Below are 24432 nucleotides of genomic sequence, written 5' to 3'. Positions count from 1 at the left end.
CTTTTTTTTTTTTTTTTCTTTAGGGGGAGGGTAGGAGCTGGGCAGAGTTTGGGAAAACTCCCTGCTGGTGTCATCTGAGCAGATCATTGAAAGGTTTCTGTCCGACTAGCTGAAACTAGTTGGGAGAACACAAAGGAAAAGATACTCTATACACACTCATACTCCATTCTCACTCACCCTGAGTAGGCTGTGACCAGGAGACAGGTAAGAGTTCTGGCATTACTGCCCATAGTCTATGGAGAGATTGTGGATGTACTGTATATATGGTCACAGGACAGTTCTGCCAGTCTCCTCTGTGCACCCCACTAGTGGCTGGTTTGTGGGATCACTATGCAGTGCAGACCATACTTGCCTACCTGACCCTCTCCATGAGGGAGAAAATGCTCTGTTCCTGGACTTTCCTGGTAATGTATGATTGCCATCACCTGTGGTGAGCTAGATAATTGATAAGAAAGGTGTTTCACCACAGGTGATGGCAATCATACATTACCAGGAAAGTCCAGGAACAGAGCATTTTCTCCCTCATGGAGAGGGTCACAGCCAGGTGCAACACTCTCCACTCCTGGACTTCCCACTTCATTTATCATCGCAGTCATGTGTGTTAATACATAAAACTCCCTTCTCATGAATGAATCCGTTCAGCACAGGTGACTGCAATCATAAATGAAATGGGAAGCCCAGGAGCTTAGCATTTTGTACCTGGTGGAAAGGGGTTCTTGCGGAGGGTCAGTGATTGTGGAGGGGTATCTGCAGGGTGCTGTCCTACTGCTATGTCCATCAGGGAAGCCTCTTACATATAAGAGTCACTTACTCAAGTTGGCAAGGATCTTGACCCACAGATGCCTATATCAGTTATCGCCCCTTTATTACTTGCCCTGTCCATAACCATGGCTGGCGGGGGTCAACAGAGTGATTGAGAGCTGTGACTGTATATGTTGAGTGCAGAGGGTCAAGAAGAGGCCATTGGGGTAAGAAGGGCAGGGTGTAGGGGTAATAAACTATCCAGGAGGATCTACTGGTGCTCTGAAAATTTTAAAAAAAGAGGACAGCCATTCTATAGTGAGCAACCTGTGGGGGCAAATGATGGGTAACATTGTGCAATACAAAAACAGAATATTGGGTAATATTGTGCTGATGTCACGGGGTCACTTTTTGTGTTTTGCATCTTGTAGATGCTTGTAACACCTGGGTTCCTTTTGCTACAGTATAAACCGCAAAAAAGCTAGATCTATAAATCAGTATTTTTGCCCCAGGCAGCAGCTGGCAAAAACCAGCCAGGGGCAATACATTTCCATTTATTTTTCTCTTTAAGGGTGGAATTCAATTGTTTGAAAAGTCGGTTGGGTGTCTGTTTTTTCCTGTCTATTAGATAGGAAAAAACAGACACCCAACTGACTTTTCAAACAATTGAATACCCCCCTAAATCTACAAAATGCTTTTGTACTATGTACCCCCTCCAAACTCCCCCCACCCCCCTGGCTTCTGATTTCCAAAGCTTAAAATGTTATCGCTTTTACCAAGAAGACAGACGACACAACTCATTGTAATTACGCGACACCAGTGTGTACCAAGTGTATGTGTAACTCTTATAATATCCGTTTATGGCTTAGGTACAACACTTTTTTTTTAAAGGGAGACATTGATGTTTATTTTTGTCTGATGCTAATTGCATCGTTATCAGGAAAAATACACATTGGATGATGGATAACGCAGGGCTGGCTGACGTTTTTCTAGGAAATGGCAATGTGGAAGCCGCAGAGAGAATGTACCGGTTAGGCATGAAAGCAAATATTGAGTAAATTAGGGCAAAGTTGTTCTCGCACAGCAGAGAAGGAAAATCAATAGGATGTTTGCGTATGGTTACTGGTGTGGCCCCTAATTGGTCCACTTTCAGCATTATAATTATGGGGTCTACTATGTACTAAGCCTTGTAGAGAGATAAAGTGGATGGAGATAAGGGGGTTTATTTACTATTCCTTAGAGAGAGATAAAGTACCAGGCAATTAATTATAACTCCTAACTGCCATGTTTAAGGCTCTGTTTGAAAAATGTCAGGAGCTGATTGGTTGGTACTTTATATCCGTCTACTTTATCGCTCTCCAAGACTTAGGGGGACATTTACTAAAGCAGTGATAAGAGCAGAGAAGTGAGCCAGTGGAGAAGTTGCCCATGGCAACCAATCAGCACTGAAGTAACATCTATCATTTGCATACTATAAAATGATACAGAGCTGCTGATTGGTTGATGGGGCAACTTCTCCACTGGCTCATTTCTCTGCTCTTATCACTGCTTAGTAAATATCCCCCTCAGTACACAGAGACCTATGTTACCCATGAGGTGATTTGTGCGCTACATTTACCCAGCTAAAAACCTCTGCGCTGTCTCTCCATCCTCCTGCCTCTCTCACGTTCATTCTCTCCTTGTTAACCTCAATGATTTTTCCCCACTCCATTAAATGCTCTCATGTGGTTTCTCAAATATTTATGCAGCTTTTAATATGTTGTGTTTGACCAGCATCCAAAGCCTTTCGACCTGCGGATTCCCTAACGAGCGCGAGTCCCCTATTTCCCAAGCGCCACGATCCAGTTAAAGTTAATTGGGCAATTAATGTGTAATCCTGAATCTGAAGACGTGAACATGGCATGAAATGCTGGTCTTGGTAATGCGTGTGTTTTTAAATCCACAGAAGTTGTGGCCATCAGCCAATGCTAACAAGAGATTATTGACTTTAAGGAAAAAGTGTGGAGATTTAAGTCCTCTTTAAGTCTTCAAACACAAAAAAAAACTTTTAACTGCTTTGCTGCCTTGGGGTACAGGGTAGGGCAGTTTTACTAGACCATGCAATGGAGGAGCCTTGACCTGTGTGATTGAGCTGGTCAAGTGTCCCCTAAAGTGTGTAGATGTATTCAAATGTTACTCTCTCCCCTCAAAAAAAGTTTTTTCAATAACTAACCACTCATTATTCCTTTAAATGTTTTTTGAATGAGTTGTATATTTTCTACTATTAATTATTCATCCTATTTGAAGATACATAAATAAACCAAACCAAGGTGACCATCAGGCTACATAAACTACAGACTAAAACGTAAGCCATACACACTACCAGTGTATAACTACTACACTAAGTGAGCGTAGAAAGGTGTATGCTGATTATGCCATCATTAAGTACTCATTGAGTTGGGCCGAGCTTGAGGATACACATGGGGTCCTCATGATACATTGAAGTCCACCTTGCAGGAGAAATGTCTGCTCTTATTGACTGTACCTTCACGATGTCATCAGTTCCTAGTAACCTGATTGGCTGCATTTTCAGGAATATATTCTCTGCCAACAAAATGGCCGCCTCCACAGTGGTTAGGCAACTGGCAAATCTTATTTCTGGCCACAGTAACACAAACTCAATCATCTTCATACAATTTTTTTTTTATTAATTATCCATAGGTCAATTAACTTTTGGGTAAGGAATGAGCAATAATGTAAAATTTTGAATATGACCAGAAAAAAAAGGGAATCTTAACTTGTGCATCCAATTTTGGCCTGCAAAAATAATGCTACAACACAATAAAATATTGGGGTCTATTTACGAAGTCTTGGAGAGAGATAAAGTACCAGCCAACCAGCTCTTGTTATTTTTCAAACACAGCCTGTGGCGTGACAGTTTGGAACTGATTAGCTGGTACTTTATCTCTCTCCGCTTTAACTCTCTCCAAGGTCTAGTAAATAGGACCCATTGCATTTTTTCACTGGAAAATAAATGATCTAACTTCAGTAAAATTTACATTTCTCAAGTATCACGCATTGCCTTTTAGAAAAAGATAGACAGCAACTGTTTAGTTGCTATGGGCAACATCACAAATTCTCTATTGTAGAAGCTTTAGTAAATTTACCTCATGGAGTTGTACAAATTCAATTCTCGATGATATGATGTGGCTTTGCTTGGCTGCGCTACTCCCAACGCCGCTAATTTTCCTGTGTACCTCTGTGTGATGCGAGGTAAGAGGTGGCCCCAAGGTGCCAGCTTTCAGACTGGCTTCATGGCACGGGGTTGATGCATTAAGATGTGGACCAGTGGAGGAGTTGCCGATATAAACCTATCAGCTTTGAGTTAGCATTTATCAAGTACATTCTATAAAAAGTTAGGTAGATGCTGATTGGGCAACTTCTTCACTGGTCCACGTCACTCTTTTCACTGCTTGATACATAGCCTGGAATTGAATTACCCCTATAGATGTTTTACAGCCTAGGTCTGCAAACTCGGTCCTCATTACCCCACACTGCATGTTTTGCAGGTCTCCTCACAGAATCACAAGTGAAATAATTAACTGCACCTGCTGACCTTTTAAAATGTGTCTGGGAGTAATTAATACGCCTGTGCACCTGCTGGGTTTTCTGCAAAACATGCACTGTGTGGGGTAATGAGGACCGAGTTTGCAGACCTATGTTTTAGAGCACAGATTCACAAACTCGGTCCTCAGGATCCCACACAGTGCATGTTTTGCAGGTCTCCTCACAGAATCGCAAGTGAAATAATTTGCTCCACCTGTGGACCTTTTAAAATGGGTCAGTGAGTAATTGATACACCTGTGCTCTTGCTGGGTTACCTGCAAAGCTTGCACTGTGTGGGGTCCTGAGGACCGAGTTTGAGAACCCCTGTTTTAGAGCAATGTTTCTCAACTCTGGATTTCACAAGCAGGTCAGCTTGTGAGAATTTCCTTTGGTCATATAATAACTGCATACTTACCTACTTCGTTAGTCTCCTCTCCGGAAGAATCCCGGAGAGGACACACTGCATGTCGCTTTGGGGGGCAGGGCCGACCGATCTCGTCATTAGTCCCTGCCCACAACACCAGGAAAGACCCGCGATTTGCGAGTTTGCGGCAGTGGTGGAGCCTAAACTCACACCCCCTACACAGGGAAACACCCGCTATTTGCAGTTCTGTGGCGAGGGGCGGAGCTACATGACGCAATGACAGTCATTTAGTCCCACCCTTATACCACAGCCACGTGATCACCGATGTTTATTACACCATCCTGCCCGCTTTACTAGGAAGCGGGCAGGATGCGGGAGAGTAGCCTACTCTTCCGGGGGCTGCGAGGGACTACCACAGAAATCGGGAGTCTCTTGCAGCTTCCAGGAGAGTAGGCAAGTATGAAACGTGTACTGTTGGAGGGGGATATACAGTCAAAGGAGTGGTTTAAGAAACAAGATGTACCAAACAGTGAAATGACTGGAGAAGTGGCCAGTGGAGTAGTTGCTCCTGGCATCCAATCAGCTGCCACTTATCATTTCATATCATGTGCAATATCCACCAAGTCTTTGAGGCTGTCCTTTTAAGTTATTGCTTCATTCGTTTATATAAGTATTCTACCATTCTACATGCATTGATCATTTCTGCTCTAGATAGTACTAGAGTCAGTGGATGATATATTGTTTAACATACCTATGATATCAGCAAACATTGGTGGCCAAGAGGAACAAACATTTATGCAGTGATTACTTATTTACAGATAATCTTTATTTATAGACTTTATGTTTAGACAATCTTTCTTGGATCTCTGCGTTCAATAAGATAAATAATTTTCCGTCCGAGTGAGTCTTGGCTCCTCCTCCTCGGATCTGCAGCAGCTCCAGACCCAACCAATTCCACCAATATATGTAGATTTATTTTTTTAATAATTGTAGTAAACCCTAGACACACCAAGCCAGTGTGTGAGACCATTGTGGTCACTGGGGGTTATTCAGATGTGGAAGCAAGCCAAAAAAACGCAAGCAACTGGGCAAAACCATGCTGCACTGATTGCAGTGTGAAAAATAAAGCTGTCTAACATTTGTGGGCTACATGCAAAAGCAGACGGTGTTTACCCTGCACAGAAAAATATAAATGTTTCCTCCCCTTTCATGGCAATATAGTTTGTTCCAGATAAAAATGTACTTGCTTTTTCTGCCTTGATTCCAAATCCGAATCAGGCTGCTGTGTTTTGGTGCACTGTAAATTGAATAATATTAAGATTTTGTGTGGAATATATTTATCAGCTAATAATGATAAATATATATATATATATGAGGATTTAGCTCATTTACAATGTAGATAAATTCAGAATAGTCTGTGAATATGTGATATACTTGCATATTACAATCTGTCTACTTTTCAGAAACAAAATAATTATAATTTGGCTTATATAACACTTTTCTCCAATAGGACTCGGGTGTGATACAGGTATTACAGACATAATACAGAAATTTAGATTTACATAAATTTAAATTACAGTAACCATAAACATAATACAGAGGTGTGGCGGCCATTTTGGGTCATTGCTACCCAGGATTATTCATTCTACCCACAAAGGATCCAGGTGAGTCAGCCATTTTAGGCACGCTACATAGGATTATACTGGGTAGGTTAGGCAAGGCCTGGAAGCGGATGCGGTCAAGATGCCGGTTGTTGGGATCCCAGCAGTCAGAATGCCAACGTTGGCATCCTGACTGGATCAGGACACCGACGCTGGAATCCCGACAGCTGGCATGCCGATCGTAAGTATAGTGGGCAGGTTAGGTTTAGGTGCTGATTGAGGGGGAAGGGGGGGGGGGGGGGGGAGGGTTAGGCACCACTGTGGGGGAGGGTTAGGTTGCAGGCCAGGGGGGTTAGGTTTAGGCATTGCCTGTGGGAAATGTTAGAGTTAGGCTGTGGGAAGGGAGGGTTCGGAGACGGGGGAACACTTACTTCCCACCTGTCGGGATTTCAACGATCGGGATGTGGGCATCAGTATTCTAACTGCCGGCATCCCCTACACTGTCAAATCATACTGAACCCCCTGGAAGAGATGACGCATAATGGGAGAGATAACAAATACTAGGTGAGATCTTTGCAACATCATCAGAACAATCCATTGTTCATTGTACGCAATAGAGTACCAGGCGTGGCTTGTATGTTGGACGCAGGCGTGGCAGCCATGTTGGGCGCACTAAATCGGTTATAATGTGCGATTAATTTAATTGGTTCATAAAATTCACCCAGGTAGTAAAAAGAACCAGATTTACGGAAGATACTGCCAGAGATTTGAAATGGAAATAAGTCGACATATCATTGTAATGTTAAATTTAAGGTTAGGCTAAAATAGTGAAAAATGGCAGTCTACATTCTGACATATCATATGATACCACACCAAGTGGAACAGAACAGCCGCTGGCTCATACAACCCATGATTTCAGGGAACTATAAACTTTCTGAGAGAGATCGTCCCGGGTTGTCATGGAAATTCATGACACATGGTAGAATGAGACTTACACACATCCTACAACATGTCTAGTAGGCCTGGTATGAATGCAATGCAAGGCAGACACAGTATAGCATGCACACATAAGACATATTACATTAGTCATCCATACACATTATTTGCCTTAGGCAAACTATATTCTTTACATTAACAAATTTTCTAATTGAACCCTCCGAGGCAATTTTATATGTAACTCCCCCAGCCCCCAATTGTACCTCTCCATTGTTATAATGTCTCATATACTGTATATCCACACATATCCTGTGGCTGGCTGACTTCAAGTCTCTATTCCACCTGGTTTTAATCAGCCACAGAACCTGTGTAATTCAGATGTGCCCGTTATTAAACGGGTGGTCTGGCAGCCCTATCAGACGCTCAGCATGGTAGGCCTGCCTCCCGTATCCCCCCCACTCTCATTGAAGTAGGTGGTCAAGGCGCTTGATGACGCAATTCAGGAACAATTGATTTACCATGGTTCCGCTGTTTGATGTTGCAGTTTGAGCAACAGTGGGAGGAGCCACACTGATGCAATTTACAACACCACACACCGGTCACCTGTCCTCCGGTTTTCCCGGAGGGCATTATTAAATTGTCGGCAGGTCTTCTGCACAAAAATAAGTGCCCGGGAATAATTTAGTTCTAACTGAACTTATGTGTGTGTGTGTATGTATGTATATATATATATATATATATATATATACACACATACATACACTCCCACTGCTACCCCTAGGCCCATGGTAGATGCTAGACCCAAGTGGTCTAAAGGACCTTTTACGCCAGGGGGAGGAGCCATGACACAAGCGGGAGGAGCTAGGCCAGCGGGATAGTTCCTCTACTATCCACGCCACCAACTATTACCTTTAGTAATCAGCCTGAAGCGTGGCGAGCGTACTTTTCGGGTACCCTGTTCAGCCATAGCTCCTATCCCCGGGTGACGTGTCTCCTCCCCTAGTGACATCAGAAGGTCCCTTCTCCCACTCCGATTTAGAACCAACCGTAGGCCCATACCTATTACTCGGGTTGGGTATGTTATCTTGGCGGTCATTTGACTAACAGCCAACACTGATCCTGACACCAGTCGGGGTAAGTATTCTACCCGTCCCCTACCCTAACCCTCCTGGGGTGGCGACTATGACTTACCCTCGGGGGTTGGTGACTATGGCTAACCCCCTCAGTGCCTAACCCTCCTCCCCAGGCCCTAACCCACACCCCGATACCTTCAGGCTGACGGTGTATCGGCGCCGGTCTCTAGAGTAGTGTCAGGGTTCCGGCGTCGATCACGTGACCGCCGGAATGTCGATCGCATTCCCTATTGCTTTACCTTCCCACAAATGCAGACTGTTTATTCTGCATTACGTCTATGCTTGTTAATTCATTTCTCTGCACATTGTTTTATTGTAGCACCAGGATAAAGAACTGTGTGCGCCTGACTGGGCGTTGTGTGGATTGCAAAGTTCCGGGACTCTTACACCCTAGTGAAGGCCCCTAGGAGAATCTTCCCCCTGGGGAGAGGACCGTGCTGGCTCTTGTGGCTGGAATGTGCCTGTGGCTGAAGTCCTAGCATTGTACAGGGCATAGAGAGAGCAGTCTAAATGCAACAGATGTCAGCGGAGACTGGACCATAAAGCAGTAAAAGTAGGGGGGGGGGGGTAATTTCTCATATGGGGGCATGGCATATAAGACCTTAGTATTTTCTATGGCACAAAATGCTGGATGTAGCTGGTGATTGTGCAGTGACTGCAGTTTATTTGGTGCGACTTGGCTCTAAGTGCAAGTCCAGATTTAAACATACATGCTACAAAAACATTCCCGTTGAAGAGGAGGGATTATTGATCGCTGGGAATTTTTGCACAGTCCTATTTAATCCTAACATGCAGCCTCAGCAAATTCAGCCTACGACTAACGTTCCATTGCTTGCCCTGACCCTTACGCACCTATAGGTGTTACCAATGTATGATTCCCAATTGCAAAGCGCAACGGAATACGCTGACGATATAGAAATATAAAGATAAATAAATAGAATGTCAGCTCTTCGGCACAGGGAGCTCCCAGTTACTTGTTTCCACTTCAGGAATTCTTGTGTGTGTTCTGTCATTGTCTTTCGGGCATCAATCTTGGGTTTGTAAAGCATTGCAGACACTGGTGGCCCAGTATAAACCATACATACACATTTCATCTTGATGTATTCTGTGGGGTTAAGTACATCATGATGATATATAGCCTTGAGTCAGCAGAGGAGAACAATGGCCTTCCGTTATGCTTAAGGAGATCTCATTCAGGAGAACACTGGTCTATGCTTATGCAGTGAGGAAGTACTTTAAACGCAATCTATTCAGTGATAGACAACATCAGATTGAGGCAACCTTTTATTCACGGCTGTACGGTGCATAGTAATGAGCGCTGCTGAGAACAATGTATTATAAATATCATGTGGCTTTATTTCCAGTGTTAACGAGCACATTACAAATGCATTGTTGTGAATAAACCCTGATGTTTGTCATACCTCAGCATGTTGGCCTTATTAAGAAGTGCTTGGGAAACACCGGGCTGTATTTACAAAGAGGTGGCTTGCAGGCAGGCTTGGACTGGCCCACAGGGGTACAGGGGAAACCACCGGTGGGCCCCACTGCCTGGGCCCCCACCTCCTGCTCTAAAGGGGGGTACTCACGGAGCGATCGCTGCTTAAAATCTAAGCAATCTAACTAGATTGCTTAGATTTTAAGCCTGATCGCTCCGTGTGTATAGCGATAGCGATGCGCAGCCCTGCGCATCGCTATCGCTGGTGCTAGATTAGCCTGCCGTGCAGGCCAATCTAGCGGGTCGCTCATTTCACGTCTCCCCCCGCTCGCTCAGCACACATCTCTCTCACATCGGCCAGTGAGTAATGGCCTTAAGGATCAGGTTCCTGACTGTTCACTTTAATTATACATATGTTACCTTATACTGGACTATGGTGTATTTTCTACAGTGCATTGCTGTTATTAATCTGTTATTAATCTGGTACATTATCATGCATGCAGCAGCTGAATTTACTGTATATATTTATGAAGGGGCCCAGACGCTGCACTCTCTAATGGTTAGTCAAACCAATGAGGTGACAGGCCACACCCCCTCTGCAAACTGGTCACACCCCTAACATGGGCCCCTACCACTGCATTCCCCCGGTGGGCCCTACATGCCCCAGTCCGACACTGCTTGCAGGTGAACATTTAAAACGGCACTCGCAGTCAGTCAAAAGCACGCTGGATTTTACGCTGACTGCGAGCGCTGTCTTAAATTTTTACCGCCAACAGTAAAATGACACTTCGGAAATATAGCCCAGTGTGTACAGCGCAGTGTACACTGTGTTGCCTAGCAAATAAAAGATAATAGTAATGAAACAGTTAATAAGATAATAGTTAACAGTATAGCGAATATGTCATATCCAGTCCACTAATTGAATCCTTCTCTGGCCAGAGTTTCACTAAGCGGCGTTTTTGGTTTTAAACTGCATTTTAGAGTAATTATTTCACACAATAGAAGGCGGCTGTTTTATTTAATTGATTTGTATATTGATTTGTATCAATTAGCTTCTCCTTAATGACTGGATTCAAATAGGACACTAGCCAGCAGAGCTCACTTACATTGTCCCCCGCCCAACATACTACCCCACTAAATGGGACTCTTGTTGATAGGTCAGTCAGTCTATGGGGCAGGTGTACAACTTAGGCCTTGCAGAGTGATAAAGTAGACAGAGATAAACTACCAACCAATCAGCTCCTGCAACATGGCAGTTAGGAGCTGATTGGCTGGTACTTTATCACTCTCCAATCCATCTCTATGATATTGTCATATGGATGCATCGTATACATACTGGTCAAGCTTATGGACCCCTGTTCTGGGAGATCCCAGAGATATTCCTCCCAACTACCCCAATGTCATCAGGATAGACTAGAGTATGAGAGGACTGGCCCACGATCAGGACATTTGTCCCAGCTGGGTGGTTGTTTGGGATGTATTCCCCTCACAATCGGCATTTTATTTTATTTCTTTTTTGTTAAAATACGTCATGGGCAGATGAAGTCCTCACACAGCATCAAAGCCCCGCCCACAACACAACAAAAAGGAGCAGGATCCGGGACAGTGGCCTATACCCTGGGATTCTGGGAGGACACCGCAAAGGTCAGGATTCTCCAAGACATTCTAGAACGGTTAGTTCTAAATTCAAGTGGGCTAAAGGATCTGTCACGTGACAGGGCAGGAGATGGGGAGGAGCAAGGTAGGAAGAAGGGACCCAATAGGACCCTCGCGGGCTCACTACGCTTCGGGCACGGTGGCTCGCTCCGCTTCGCTCGCCACCTGGTTACTAAAGGCAATCAGTGGTGGAGTGTATAGTGAAACTGCAAGCCCCCAGCCTTGCTCCTCCCCCTGGGCGTGAAAGGTCCTTTAGCCCACTAGGAATTAGCAACTACCATTCTAGAACAACCGGCAAGTTTATCAACCCACAGGTGTGAGCAGATGCAGCCTATCAGTGAGCTATAGCAAACAATCCGGTGCATTGGTAACATTAATACAGTGTTAAAACATGGGGAGATGTATCAAACCTTTGAGAGAGATAAAGTGTAGTTGCCTATGGCAACCAGCCAATCTAGCATAGTCCGTTAAATTTACATTTGAAACTTGGTTGCTATGGGCAACTTCTCCACTGAAACTAGGTTTATTTGGCAGTTTCAGTTGCACGTTCTCTTTTGCTTGTCAATTTTAATTATCAGACAAAGCAAATCTTCTACTGAACACTGAGCGGGCAGGGCAGGCCGTGATGGCAATCCTATGCCTTGCCCCGGACTCCAATCAAGTCACGACCTGTTCTTTATTCACACCTCTGGGGGAGATATATCAAACCTTAGTGAGAGCGAAAGCTATAGTGGAAAAATTGCCCATAGCGACCAAACTATCATTAATCTAGCACAGTCTTTAAAATGGCAATTGGAAATGTATTGGTTGCCACAAGCAACACCCACACTCAGGCCTATGTATTAATAATAAATTTGCCGGCTGTCTGGATCCCGGCGGTCAGGATACTGACACCGGAATCCCGACAGCCGGCCATGCCGCAAGCCAGAATCCCGGCGTGGCAGGGCTATTTCCAGTCGTCCACGACACCCATAGAGTAGGAATAGTTCCTGTAACGAGCGCAGTGAGCCACCGAGCTCGCAAGGGGACAGTTAGCGCTCGCCCTGTTGCCGGCGTTCTGGTGGGTGGGTTGTTGCTGTCGGCATATGGACAGCCAGTGGCCCATCCGCCCACAGGCGTATCTAGAGATGAGGGGACCCGTGTGTAGTCTCCATGTGTGGGTCCCCCTCCTCTCCCGTAGCCGGCAGCGCTGCTGTTGGCGCTCTGAGCACTGAGACTCTGGCACGGTGCCAGAGTCTACAGCGCATGTGCAGGACTCCAAAGAAATGGCTGCCGCACCATTTTTTGTTTGTTTGTTTGAGTCCTGCGCATGCGCTGTAGAGTCTCTAGTGATCAGTGCACTAGCAGCGGCGTTGCTGGCTACGGGAGAGGAGGGGACCCACACACGGTCACCGATGGACGCCGGAAAGGTAAGTATAGGAGAAATGTGTGCAGTGTGGGGCTAATTCAGACCTGATCGCTGCTGTGCGTTATCGCACAGTGGCGATCAGGTCTGAACTGCGCCGGCGTATGCCAGAGATGCGATCTGCATCTCTGCCCAGCGAACGCCTCTGCCTGATTGACGGGCAGAGAAATTCACTGGGTGGGAGGGGGTGGGCCGGAGGCGTTGGGCCGCCGTTTTGGGGGCACGGTCCGGGCAACACAGGCGTGCACCGGGCGGTGTGGGGGGGGGGGGGGGGGGCCGCGGCGGCTGTGTGACGTCACACACAGCCGCTGCTACCCGGAAAGCGACGGGTAGTTCCCTGCCAGCGCGCAGGAGCTGCGCTGGTAGAAAGCATCGCCACCGTGCAATGCTTTTGTACCTGTGCGTCGGGGGGAGAGCCAGACATGCGGGGCGGACTAGCCCTGTGCTGGGCATCCCCCGCTACGATTGGGTCTAAATTAGGCCCTGTGTGCGGTGTGGGCCCCCTCTGGACCCAGGGGCCTATAAATACGCCACTGCGTCCGCCGGTAAAGCACTCTGAATCCAAATAGATTCTTTATAGTAAAAGTTTTATACTATTCCCGCAGTTACAGTAGGTGCAGTTTTCATGTCTTCATTCTATTTCCAGTATCAGCCATTTACGCTGACCACAGCCATTCTTCAATAGGCTTAAAGACAGGAAGATCAGTGTGCACAAGGCAAAAGCTTCCCCCGTGATCAAAGACGTATCTGAAATATCTATACTTTTATACTGCCCCTGAAATATGTTATTAACCATATTCATTGTTCATCTATATACAATATCTTGGATATTACTACAGCGGACTTTTAATGTTAACAAGAACAGCATGTAATATAGAATGTACAGCATGAGAAATAGAAGATGTTCATTTGCTGGAATTATTCATGGTGTTGGTTGTAAAATCAAAATTGTGACGTTTACATTCTATCCAGGCTTCAGTACAATTCAATATTAAATTAAAACCAGACGACATCTTAGAAAACCAAAACTGGTTCCAAATAAGCCCTGCCCACTTCTAGACCCAGTAACCCTGCAGTAGTGACCCACCGGAAAACACACATTTTCCCGGAGCGTGCGTCCGATGGGCCGCAACAAAGTAATTGGAAGGTGTGTATGTAAGAAATTAGCTCACGTTACCAGAAAATGATGGAGCCATTTGTATAGGAACTGTTGTACAGCCTACACATGGTGTAGAGTGTATATTGGGGGTCATTCCGAGTTGATCGTTCGCTAGCAGGTTTTAGCAGCCGTGCAAACGCATTGTCGCCGCCCACTGGGGAGTGTTTTTTAGCTTTGCAGAAGTGCGAACGCCTGTGCAGCAGAGCGCCTGCAAAATCGCCTTGTGCAAAACAAGACCAGCCCTGTAGTTACTCTTCGTGTGCGTTGATTCTAACGACAGAGGGACGGCTTTTGACGTCACACACCCGCCCAGTGAACGCCCAGCCACGCCTGCATTTTCCCCGACACGCCTGCATTTTTCTAAGCACTCCCTGAAAACGGTCAGTTGACACCCAGAAACGCCTCTTTCTGTCAATCTCCTGTGCAATTGGAATCGTTGCTAGAACCAGTGCAAAACCACAATGGACTTTGTACCCGTACGAAGCACGTGCGCATTGCGGAGCATACGCATGCGCAGATTAGCCATTTTTTTCACTGATCGCGACGCAGCAAACAACGGCAGCTAGCGATCAACTCGGAATGACCCCCATTGTGTGAGGAATTTGTATACTGTAGTGTGTTAGTTTGTTTGAGACAAGATTCTCATCTCTCTTGTTATTCTAAAGACGAGGACAAAATGGACACTCTCTTTAATCCACCCATGAACCAACTACATCCACGTAACCGTGCCCAAATTCATGGTAAGCCCCCCACTCCCTTTGCCGCAGTGTGGTGACTGGACATTGTAGTGCACTGGGTTGGGGAGAACTCTGACCCTTCCCCTCAGTGTTGGTGAGAGTGATAGTAGCCAGGGCTGTTTCTAGCCAATTTGGCTCCCAGTGCGAGATTTAAAAATGCGCCCCCCCCATGACATAAAAAAAATGTGCCCCTCCCACACACACCTAGATAAAAAAAAAAACTTGTGCGCGCACCCAGCAAGGGGGCGTGGCCTCATCTAAATGGGCATGGCCTCGTCTGAAAAGACTACCTCACAATCCAGTTTTTGACCCTGCTCCAACAGATCACGACCGGAAAAAAAAATCTACCATATTAAGCCCCACACAGTAATGCCCCCTGCACCATATTATGCCACACACCGCAATGCCCTTGATACATTAAATCCCCACACTACGGCAGGCAAGAGTCCCCATTTCACACATTACGGCAGGTGTCCCCATTTTACACAGAGAGAGAGAGAGAGAATACTTACAGAGGCGATTACCGCTCTTCGGCTCGCCTCATCAGTCGCTCCTCGCGCCGGCCTTTCCCTCTTCCTAACTTGGATCCCCCTCTGTACTCCTCTCAGGGTGGGGGGGGGGGGGGGGGGGGGTTTGGTTCGCGGAGTTACGGGGTTGCTTCATTCCGTGAAACTCCGCCCCTGGGTTACTTGGGGAGAAAATGGAGGGGGGAGCAGGGAGCCACAGTTAGTGCCGCGGCGGGCGCCCAGTGCGATTGCACTGCTCGCCTGCCCCAAGAAACCGCCCTGATAGTAGCACTAGACTATTCTCCAAGCCTCTGCCCAAAACCCTACCCATCCCCTCCCATTGTGGTATAGAAGCCATGGTTACAACTTATTTTCTAGGGGTAGGAAGAAAATATGTCTGCAGCAGGCAGTTATAGCTTGTGTATGGCGGGCTGTGCTCAGAGAAGAAAGTGTGGCATCACCTAGATTTCCAATAGAATGAATAGGTTTGTATGAATATAGAATTTGTTAGAACAGACCGCTTCTGCTGTTTGTAAACAGGGGTACGTTATGTAGCAGCCATTCCGTACAATGAGATAGGAGGGCAGGTTACGCAGATAAAGTGGGCAGTACTGTGGATAACGGCATATGGCAGCCTGTATATAAAGAGCGTAGGGTGCACTCTGAGCAGGAAAGATACTGGATGTGTGGCTTATGTTCTGTACCGAGGATTACAGAATAACCTAATGACAACTCTACGTGGATCTGTGGGCAACAAGGCACTTAGGGGTAGATGTATAAAAATAAAACTTACAGAGTAATAAAATTGGGAGAGATAAAGTACCAGCCAATCCGCTCCTAACTGCCATGTTACAGGCTGTGTGTGAAAGGGATACGGTCGTTAGGTCGACACAGCTTAGGTCGACAGTCATTAGATCGACCACTGTAGGTTGACATGTATTAGGTCAACCACTGTAGGTTGACATGGTCATTAGGTTGACATGTACTAGGTTGACAGGTCAAAAGGTCGACATGAGTTTGTTTTTTTAAAATAATTTTTTGGATTTTTTCATACTTAACGATCCACGTGGATTACGATTGGAACGGTAACCTGTGCTGAGCGAAGCGAGGCACCTTGCCCGAAGCATGGTGAGGGGACACGGTGCACTAATTGGGGTTCCCCGTCACTTTACCAAGAAAACTACGCCAAAAAAAGAAAAATAATTAATAAAAACATGTCTGCCTTTTGACCTGTCGACCTAGTACATGTCGACCTATTGTCCCTGTCGACCTAATACATGTCGACCTTCCATGGTCGACCTAATAAGTGTTGACCTAAGTTGTGTCTACCCAACGACCTATACCCATGTGAAAAATGACAGGAACTGATTAGCTGGTACTTTATCTCTCTCAACTTTATCTCTTTCTAAAATTTGATACATCTCCCCCTTAGGGATCTATGGGCCAGATGTACTAAGCCTTGGAAAGTGGCAAGTGAAACTACCAACCATCCAACCAGCTCCTGTCACATTTCAAACCCAGCCTGTAACATGGCAGCTAGGAGCTGATTGGCTGGTACTTTATATCTCTCTCTCTCTACTCTATCACTTTTCAAGGCTTAGTACATCTCCAACTATGTACTAATACTTGGAGGCATATTTACTAAAGTGTAAGCTTTAGATGTGATGTTGCCCGTAGCAACCAATCAGATTATACTTATCCTTTATCTAGCACCTTCTAGAAGACAATAGCTAGAATCTCGATTGGTTGCTATGGGTAATGGGGGTAATTCCAAGTTGATCGCAGCAGGATTTTTTATAGCAATTGGGCAAAACCTTGTGCACTGCAGGGGAGGCAGATATAACATGTGCAGAGAGAGTTAGATTTGGGTGGGTTATTTTATTTCTGTGCAGGGTAAATACTGGCTGCTTTATTTTTACACTGCAAATCAGAATGCAGATTGAACACACCACACCCAAATCTAACTCTCTCTGCACATGTTATATCTGGTTCCGGTATGAATGGTCGACCATGTTATGGTCGACAGTCATTAGGTCGACCACTATTGGTCGACATTGACATGGTCGACACATGAAAATGGTCGACACATGAAAGGTCGACATATGAAAAGGTCGACATGAGTTTTTTTAACTTTTTTTGGGTGTCGTTTTTTGCGTAAAGTGACTGGGAACCCCAATTAGTGCACCGCGTCCCCTCGCATGGCTCGCTTCGCTCGCCATGCTTCGGGCATGGTGCCTTCGCTTCGCTCGGCACACTTTACCGTTCCAATCGTAGTCCATGTGGATCGTAAAGTATGGAAAAGTTCCCCAAAAGAAAAAAAAGTTAAAAAACTCATGTCGACCTTTCATGTGTCGACCATGTGTCCATGTCGACCATGTCAATGTCGACCAATAGTGGTCGACCTAATGACTGTCGACCATAACATGGTCGACCATGTGAACGGATACCGTTATATCTGCCTCCCCTGCAGTGCACATGGTTTTGCCCAATTGCTAACAAAAATCCTGCTGCGATCAACTTGGAATTACCCCCAATATCCCCACTTCTAAAAATCCGCACTTTAGGAAATATACCCCTTGGAGAGAGATAAAGTTGATGGAGATAAAGTACCAGCCAACCAACTCCTTCCTAACTGTCATGTTACAGACTGTGAGATCTATGTACTAAGGGGGACATGTACTAAGCAGTGATAAAAGTGGAGAAGTTGCCCATAATGACTAATCAGCTGCTCTGTATATTTTTAAAGTGTGCAAATTATAAAAGTTACGTCAATGCTGATTGGTTGCTACAGTATGGGCAACTTCTCCACTGGCTCACTTCTCCACTCTTATCACTGCTTAGTACATATCCCCCTGCGTCAGATAAAGTGGATGGAGATAAATGACAGGTAGGAGCTGATTGGTTGGTACTTTTGTCTCTCTCCCAGGCTACGTACATTGCCCCTCTGGTGTCGGGAGAGATGAATGGCTGTGTGTGTAATGGTATATAACAGGACAGGCTGTGTAGCATTAGGTAGCATCTCAGTAGCTTCTAGGCACTTTGTATAGTTTGCAGTATAGGATTACTCATGCGTGGGAGGCAGGATAATTCGCAGTGACTGGGGAGAGCACATTTACGTGGTTGGATGGATAACACATTGTTTCTCTGGAACGGGCAGCCTTTGTTAACAGAGCTTTAATTTTGGATTCTTCTGGGGCTGTAAATGAATCCCTAGCAGCAAGATCAGCAGGGGGCATCCTGCCCTCTGTGTGTGAGTGTGCGGAGACTGACTAGAAGCCATTTACTAGCACTGGAAATGTCCTATATTAATGGGGATTCCATGTGTCCAAGCTTTCCCCCGGAAAGTCTCGGTTATCACTGGGAATATTACATTCACAATGCTTCTTCTACCAGATACAGGGCAAACGCAGGATTTCTGGACGGTGGGTTCTAAATGTTTGATTGTTGAGCGATTGTCGCCATCCCATTAGCTTATAACAAGCTATAGCCTGTCCCAAACAAAGTACAGTGTATGTAATGGGTGTAATTTATAGGGTCGACAGTCACTAGGTCGACCACTATTGGTCGACAGTGACTAAATCGACACCTAAAATAGGTCGACACAAGCATTATGTCGACATTAGTTTTTTGTGTGTTTTTTTTTGTGTCGTTTTCTGCGTTGAGTGACCGGGAGCCCCAATTAGTCCGTGTCCCCTCGCATGGCTCACTTCGGGCAAGGTGCTTCTCTCCGCTACCGTTGCGCTCAGCACAGGTTACCCTTTCCCAATCGTAGTCCACGTGGATCGTAAAGTATTAAAAAAATTGTGAAAAATTCATGTCGACTTTTTGTCATGTCGACCTAGTACATGTTGACCTAGTGGCCAAGTCGACCTAGAAACCATGTTGACCTCATGCATGTCGACCAATAGTGGTCAACCTAATGACTGTCGATCTAAGTGTGGTCGACCTAGAGACCGGATACCATATGTAATACAGTACATCAGACATACACAGGCCCAATGATCACGGTAAGCCACCAGACTCTCTCACTCACACACACACACACACACACACACACACACACACACACACACACTCTCTCTCTCTCTCTCTCTCTCTCTCTCTCTCTCTCTCTCTCTCTCTCTCTCTCTCTCTCTCTCTCTCTCTCTCTCTCTCTCTCTCTCTCTCTCTCTCTCTCTCTCTCTCTCTCTCTCTCTCGATGATTGAGCACTCAGATCTACAGACACAAACACACTGCAGGCTTGGTAGGAAATCTGCTGTCACTGGGTATGTGCAGCAGCCCCATTCCACCCTTTATATTGCATGAGTGAAGGAGGGTTTCCGGGCAACTGTAAACCCCCCCCCCCCCCCCACCCCCCCTCCCTGCATTTGCCTATGAGACACCTAACTTCAGGTGAATGTTCCAAACAATTTGGAGAGTCTGTTTAAATGAATTCGATACACAAAAGAACAAAAAGAGTAATTGTAGACAAAAAAAAAGAAGAGAAAATGCTATTATATAGATGTTCTGCATTAGGTTGCTATGTAAAAGCATATAAATAAATAAATGCAACTTATGGAAGTTTTATATGTTGTATTGTAGCGTTGACATTTGTGTAGTTCTTAGTATCTGCCTTGTGCCTTATATGTGCTGTTACATTAGATGTGTTTATATTATATGTACACGGATCTGGCAGTGGTTCTCAAACTCGGTCCTCAGGACCCCACACGGTTCACGTTTTCCGTCACCCAGCAGCTGCACTGTGTATCACCAACTGTCGCATTTTAAAAATCTACAGGTGACCTGCAAAACATGAACCGTGTGGGGTCCTGAGGACCGAGTTTGAGAACCTGTGTGCTAATGGAACAAATTGTCTCCAAAGTAAGCACACCCACTTCCCACATTGCTTTCCAGATACTTGGAGACTGTTGGGGGGTACGATTAGTAATACAATATTACCGTCACCTGTAGTTGTACTGCGGGCGGCCTGTGATTGGCACCCGTGTTGGCATGTAAATTGTCTGACAGTGGAATACTAAGTCACTATGACAACATACCCGCTACAATGTTTTCAGAAGTCTTTTTACTCCGTTCTATGCATATTACGCAATTGAAATGCATTGTAGGTAATGGCTCGGCCTCCAACACCCTCCCAAACACAAGTAAAAAGGCTGATTAACATATGCATCACATGTGATTGCTGATGTTTGATGCAAATCAAATGTCAGCAGGTACCTGAGATGAATGTTTTGGTAGCTCATCAGGAATTGATAGGATGAAAATGAGTTCAGTCTACAGACTGGCTGCCTCTGGCTGTCTTGCTGAGTGGTCCAATATAAACCCTTTATTGTTATGTCTTCTCTTTCTCTTTCAGGATGGAATTACGAGCTTTGTGTGTCATTGTGCTGGTGGCCATTCTTGCTGTGAGTTCTCAGGCTGCTAAGAACAAAAAAGGTAATGTACGGGCATTCCGTCCCACCACCGCCCAAGCTACGTTCCCTGACGTATCCCTTTGTCTCTGCTCAACATGTCTCCCTCTGGCTGTCCATTACCTGTATCCTTCGTTATCATACTCATGTCACTGACCTATATAGCTCAACCTTCATTCTCCTGTGCACCCACCGGTTCCAATACATTTTCTTTTTAGTTACCATCTTTTTCCTTTTTGTTTTACTCAACCAGAAAAGGGTAAAAAAGGGGGATCGGACTGTGCGGAATGGAATTGGGGTCGTTGCATCCCTAGCAGCAAGGACTGCGGTGTCGGAACCCGGGAGGGAACATGCAAAGAGGAGACGCGTAAACTCAAGTGCAAGATTCCCTGCAACTGGAAGAAACCATTTGGAGGTGAGGCGCCGATGATTTATACATACTAGTCACATAGGCATTCAGGAGTCTGGCTGGCATTCGGCTTGTCTGAGTCCTAACAACGGCTTTATCATCTCAGGAGGATTTTTTTTTATTTTTTTTTTCAATTTAAATATAGGGGGAGATTTATCAAAGCTTGGAAAGAGTTAAACTGGAGAGAGATAAAATACTAACCAATCAGCATGCATCTAAACTAGTTGTCGGGGAGTGGGCGTTACTGTAAAGGTATTATTGTTAGGTAGAATTTAGCGAGCAGAACAATATATACAGTGCACACATTATACACAGTTATGTATGTCCAGCACAATGATTGTAACCAATCCCCCCCCCCCCATCCTCCATATCTATGTCCCTAGCTGACTGCAAGTACAAGTTTGAGAACTGGGGAGAATGTAACGCTGACGCCGGGGTGAAGAGCCGATCTGGAACCCTGAAGAAGGCTTTATACAATGCAGAGTGTGAGCAAACGGTGGAGGCCTCCAAGCCCTGCTCTCTCAAGTCCAAATCCAAAGGTGAGCTTGCAGAGACCTCCCTCCAATATACCCCCGGAGCCTACACCGTACAATCACTAATGAAATGAGTCCACCCCGTAACCATATGCAGTGCACAGACCTACAGCAGTAATTACAAGAGAACATACCATAGCACAACACTTTGTCTTTATCACATACATGTGCCAAGCTCCTACACCACTGTGGGGTGGCACCAGGTACAAGGGGTTCACACCACACACCCCGCACCCATTGAGTGTGCTGACCTGTCTGCTGCTGCTTAGTGAACAGCAATCTCTACCTGCCTCCCAAAAAGCTCCAGAAGTACCAGCAGAGGGAGGGCAGTGTATGTGGGGGCGGCAGTCTACCAGCCCAGTCCACCTCTGCTCAAAGGCCCCAAGAACAGTGGGACCCTGGCAGCTGTCCAGTGTGCCCTGGGTGGAACGCGCCTTTAAGGTTTTGCACAGTCCCTTGGCACAACAGTCTGTGTCAATGGTCTGTCTGGTGCCACTTAATACTACGATTCCGAGCAAGGCCAGTGTGAGTATTATTATTATTATTATTATTATTATTATTATTATTATTATTATCATCTGTATTTATATGGCGCTACAAGGTTCCGAAGCTCTGTATATAATGGATGGAACATACAGAACATTTATAGACTTTCACAACTTTACATACATACAGAATTACATCATTACAATCCACAGACTACATATTGGGACCACAGAAGGAGGGAGGACACTAGTTGCCAGAGCTTACACTCTAGACGAGCTATGGGTTGACACATAGAGGAAGAGGGGAGTAGATTTGGGAATGGATCATTGGGATAGGGGAGTATAGGCGCTGGAGGAGATGATCAGTGTGGAGGATAGGGGACAGTAGGGTTTATGTGCCAAACGGTGAAAAGAGTGGAGAAGTGGACCAATGCAGAAGTTGACGTGAGCAACCAATAAGTTTCTACCTATCATATTTCAGAATGTACTTGACAAATGATACCTCAAAGCTGATTGGATGCTATGGGCAACTTCTCCACTTCTGGCTTCTTTTTCACGGATGGATAAATAAGCCCCAGTGTACAGGAAAGTGTGTGGGAATAAAGCCGCAGATGTAGGAAGGAGAAGAGTCAGAAGAGTTTGACCTTGATTGGAGTTAGGAGCAGCAGAAGTGGATCAGCTACAAAGAAGAAAATTAGGAGGGCAGTAGAGAGTTAAGGAGAGTTGGGGAGTGTGGCGGTAGGTAGATTATCCTATCATGGCTAGATGATGAGGGTCTATGCAGAGTCCATTGTGAGAATAGGACATACCGCAGAGATGGAAATGACAGAATTGTGAGAGGGACTGAATGGTGGGTGAGAAGTAGGAGAAGGCTGACATCAGACTTGGGGGCGGGGGGGGGGAAGGAAAGGGGAAGTGGGACCTTGGCAGGGGGAAAGGTGATATCTTCTGTTTTAGAGGGGTGGAGTTTACGGAAGGGGAACATCACAGGCAGCAGATGACTCAAGAGAGGACAGGAGGGGAAAGGTCAGTTGAAAAGAGGTACATTTGGGAGTCATCAGTGATATTAGAGGCCTAAGGAGCTAGTAAGCTTATTGAGGGAAGGGGTGTGGAGGAAGGTGCCAAAGACAGAGAGCCTGGAGGGTGCACTGAGGGGAGGTGGAAGCAGGTCTGAAGGCAGAGAAATAGTGATTAAACAGAACCATCAATGGGTATACTGTGCCACAGGGGCCAGTGGGATGGGAGATTTGTTGGAGCCACTGGTTGATAGTGTAAAATGTTGCGTACAATGATAGCATGTATTAAAGTGACCTGCTAACCGCTATGCTACTATGAACACATAGCAGAGAGCACACAATGAATATAGTATTTAATATGTATATATTATTTATATAATACTTATGTCCATTTTCTTTATTCAGGCAAGAAAGGTAAAGGCAAGGACTAGAGAAACAGCACCTGGCACCCACAGAATGGTCCCATTGGGGTCTGTACCCCAAAGAATAATGGAATCATCAGCCTTTCTCCAATATGCACTCTCCCCGGCCCCCTCTCTCTCCACCCGTTCCCAGTTATCCTGATATTTCTATTTTTTAATCACTAATGTTTTTAGGAAGACAGACCGTTTAAAAGAAAATAAAAAAATTTGTAAAAATAAAAAAATCTCTCCTCACAAACTTAAACTCTCCCCAAAACCTCTGTCTCCAGTTTACACCACAGTCTCTCCTTCCAGCCTATATCATCCTTTACCGACTTCTCCAGATATAAACTACTATGCCCTTCTCCCTATACATACTGTACGTGGTTTCATATTTCTGTGTTTTTTAGGAAAATTCTTGTTTCGTTTTTGGATTTTTACTGTTTTTGTTTTTAAATAAATGTACAGTTTGAATTTGTAGTACTGGGCCCATGTTCTGTATAAGGTATGACAGAGAACGTGTAAATGTATGTACACTACAGTAGCAGGGTCAGTCTTACACATTTGAAAAGGAATCTTATGGTTTCTAAATAAATTATTTCTCGTTCTTGTAATTTAAAGATTCCCCCTCCCAAGTACAGTAGCATCTGTGGTAAGGAGAGTAACCACGTGGCACCTCTACTTAGAAGCTGCTGGTTTGAGGGCAGTTTGCAGGATAATGAGGGAGTACTGCCGACATTCTGCTTATTTAAGAGCACCGTTTAACTGCCCTGTGTATGGTTGCAGGGTTTGTTGCTCTGTCTCATGGAGGTAAGGCCAGACATGAAGCGATCATATGGAGACAGTTGTACACATCAAACAATCTGTCAGACTGTTGCCATAACCCAGATGAGGATTTAGTGGCCAATACCCACAGGGACT

The 24432-nt window shown here is 45.4% G+C and overlaps 1 protein-coding gene across 1 annotated transcript; it reads left to right on the top strand.

The window, feature by feature from the left end:
* Nucleotides 1–28: 28 nt before the first annotated feature.
* MDK (midkine) lies at nt 29–23991 on the top strand. The gene is made up of 5 exons (XM_063944229.1): nt 29–204; nt 20613–20692; nt 20921–21082; nt 21460–21615; nt 23516–23991. The coding sequence occupies exons 2-5, from the start codon at nt 20614–20616 to the stop codon at nt 23539–23541; spliced, it is 423 nt and encodes a 140-aa protein (XP_063800299.1). The 5' UTR covers nt 29–204; nt 20613; the 3' UTR covers nt 23542–23991.
* The last annotated feature ends 441 nt before the right edge of the window (nt 23992–24432 follow it).

This window comes from Pseudophryne corroboree, chromosome 11 (assembly GCF_028390025.1).
Source record: "Pseudophryne corroboree isolate aPseCor3 chromosome 11, aPseCor3.hap2, whole genome shotgun sequence".
In the NCBI taxonomy this organism is placed as follows: Eukaryota; Metazoa; Chordata; class Amphibia; order Anura; family Myobatrachidae; genus Pseudophryne; species Pseudophryne corroboree.
Note: the sequence above shows the minus strand (reverse complement) of the source record. Positions and strands in the feature narration are given on the sequence as shown.

Excerpts from the sequence above, each read along its gene's own strand:
- MDK (XM_063944229.1), top strand. The coding sequence starts at position 20,614 with ATGGAATTACGAGCTTTGTGTGTCATTGTGCTGGTGGCCATTCTTGCT. Across the intron at positions 20,693-20,920 it reads GGCTGCTAAGAACAAAAAAG|AAAAGGGTAAAAAAGGGGGA; the intron begins GTAATGTACGGG and ends TTACTCAACCAG. Across the intron at positions 21,616-23,515 it reads TCTCAAGTCCAAATCCAAAG|GCAAGAAAGGTAAAGGCAAG; the intron begins GTGAGCTTGCAG and ends TTCTTTATTCAG.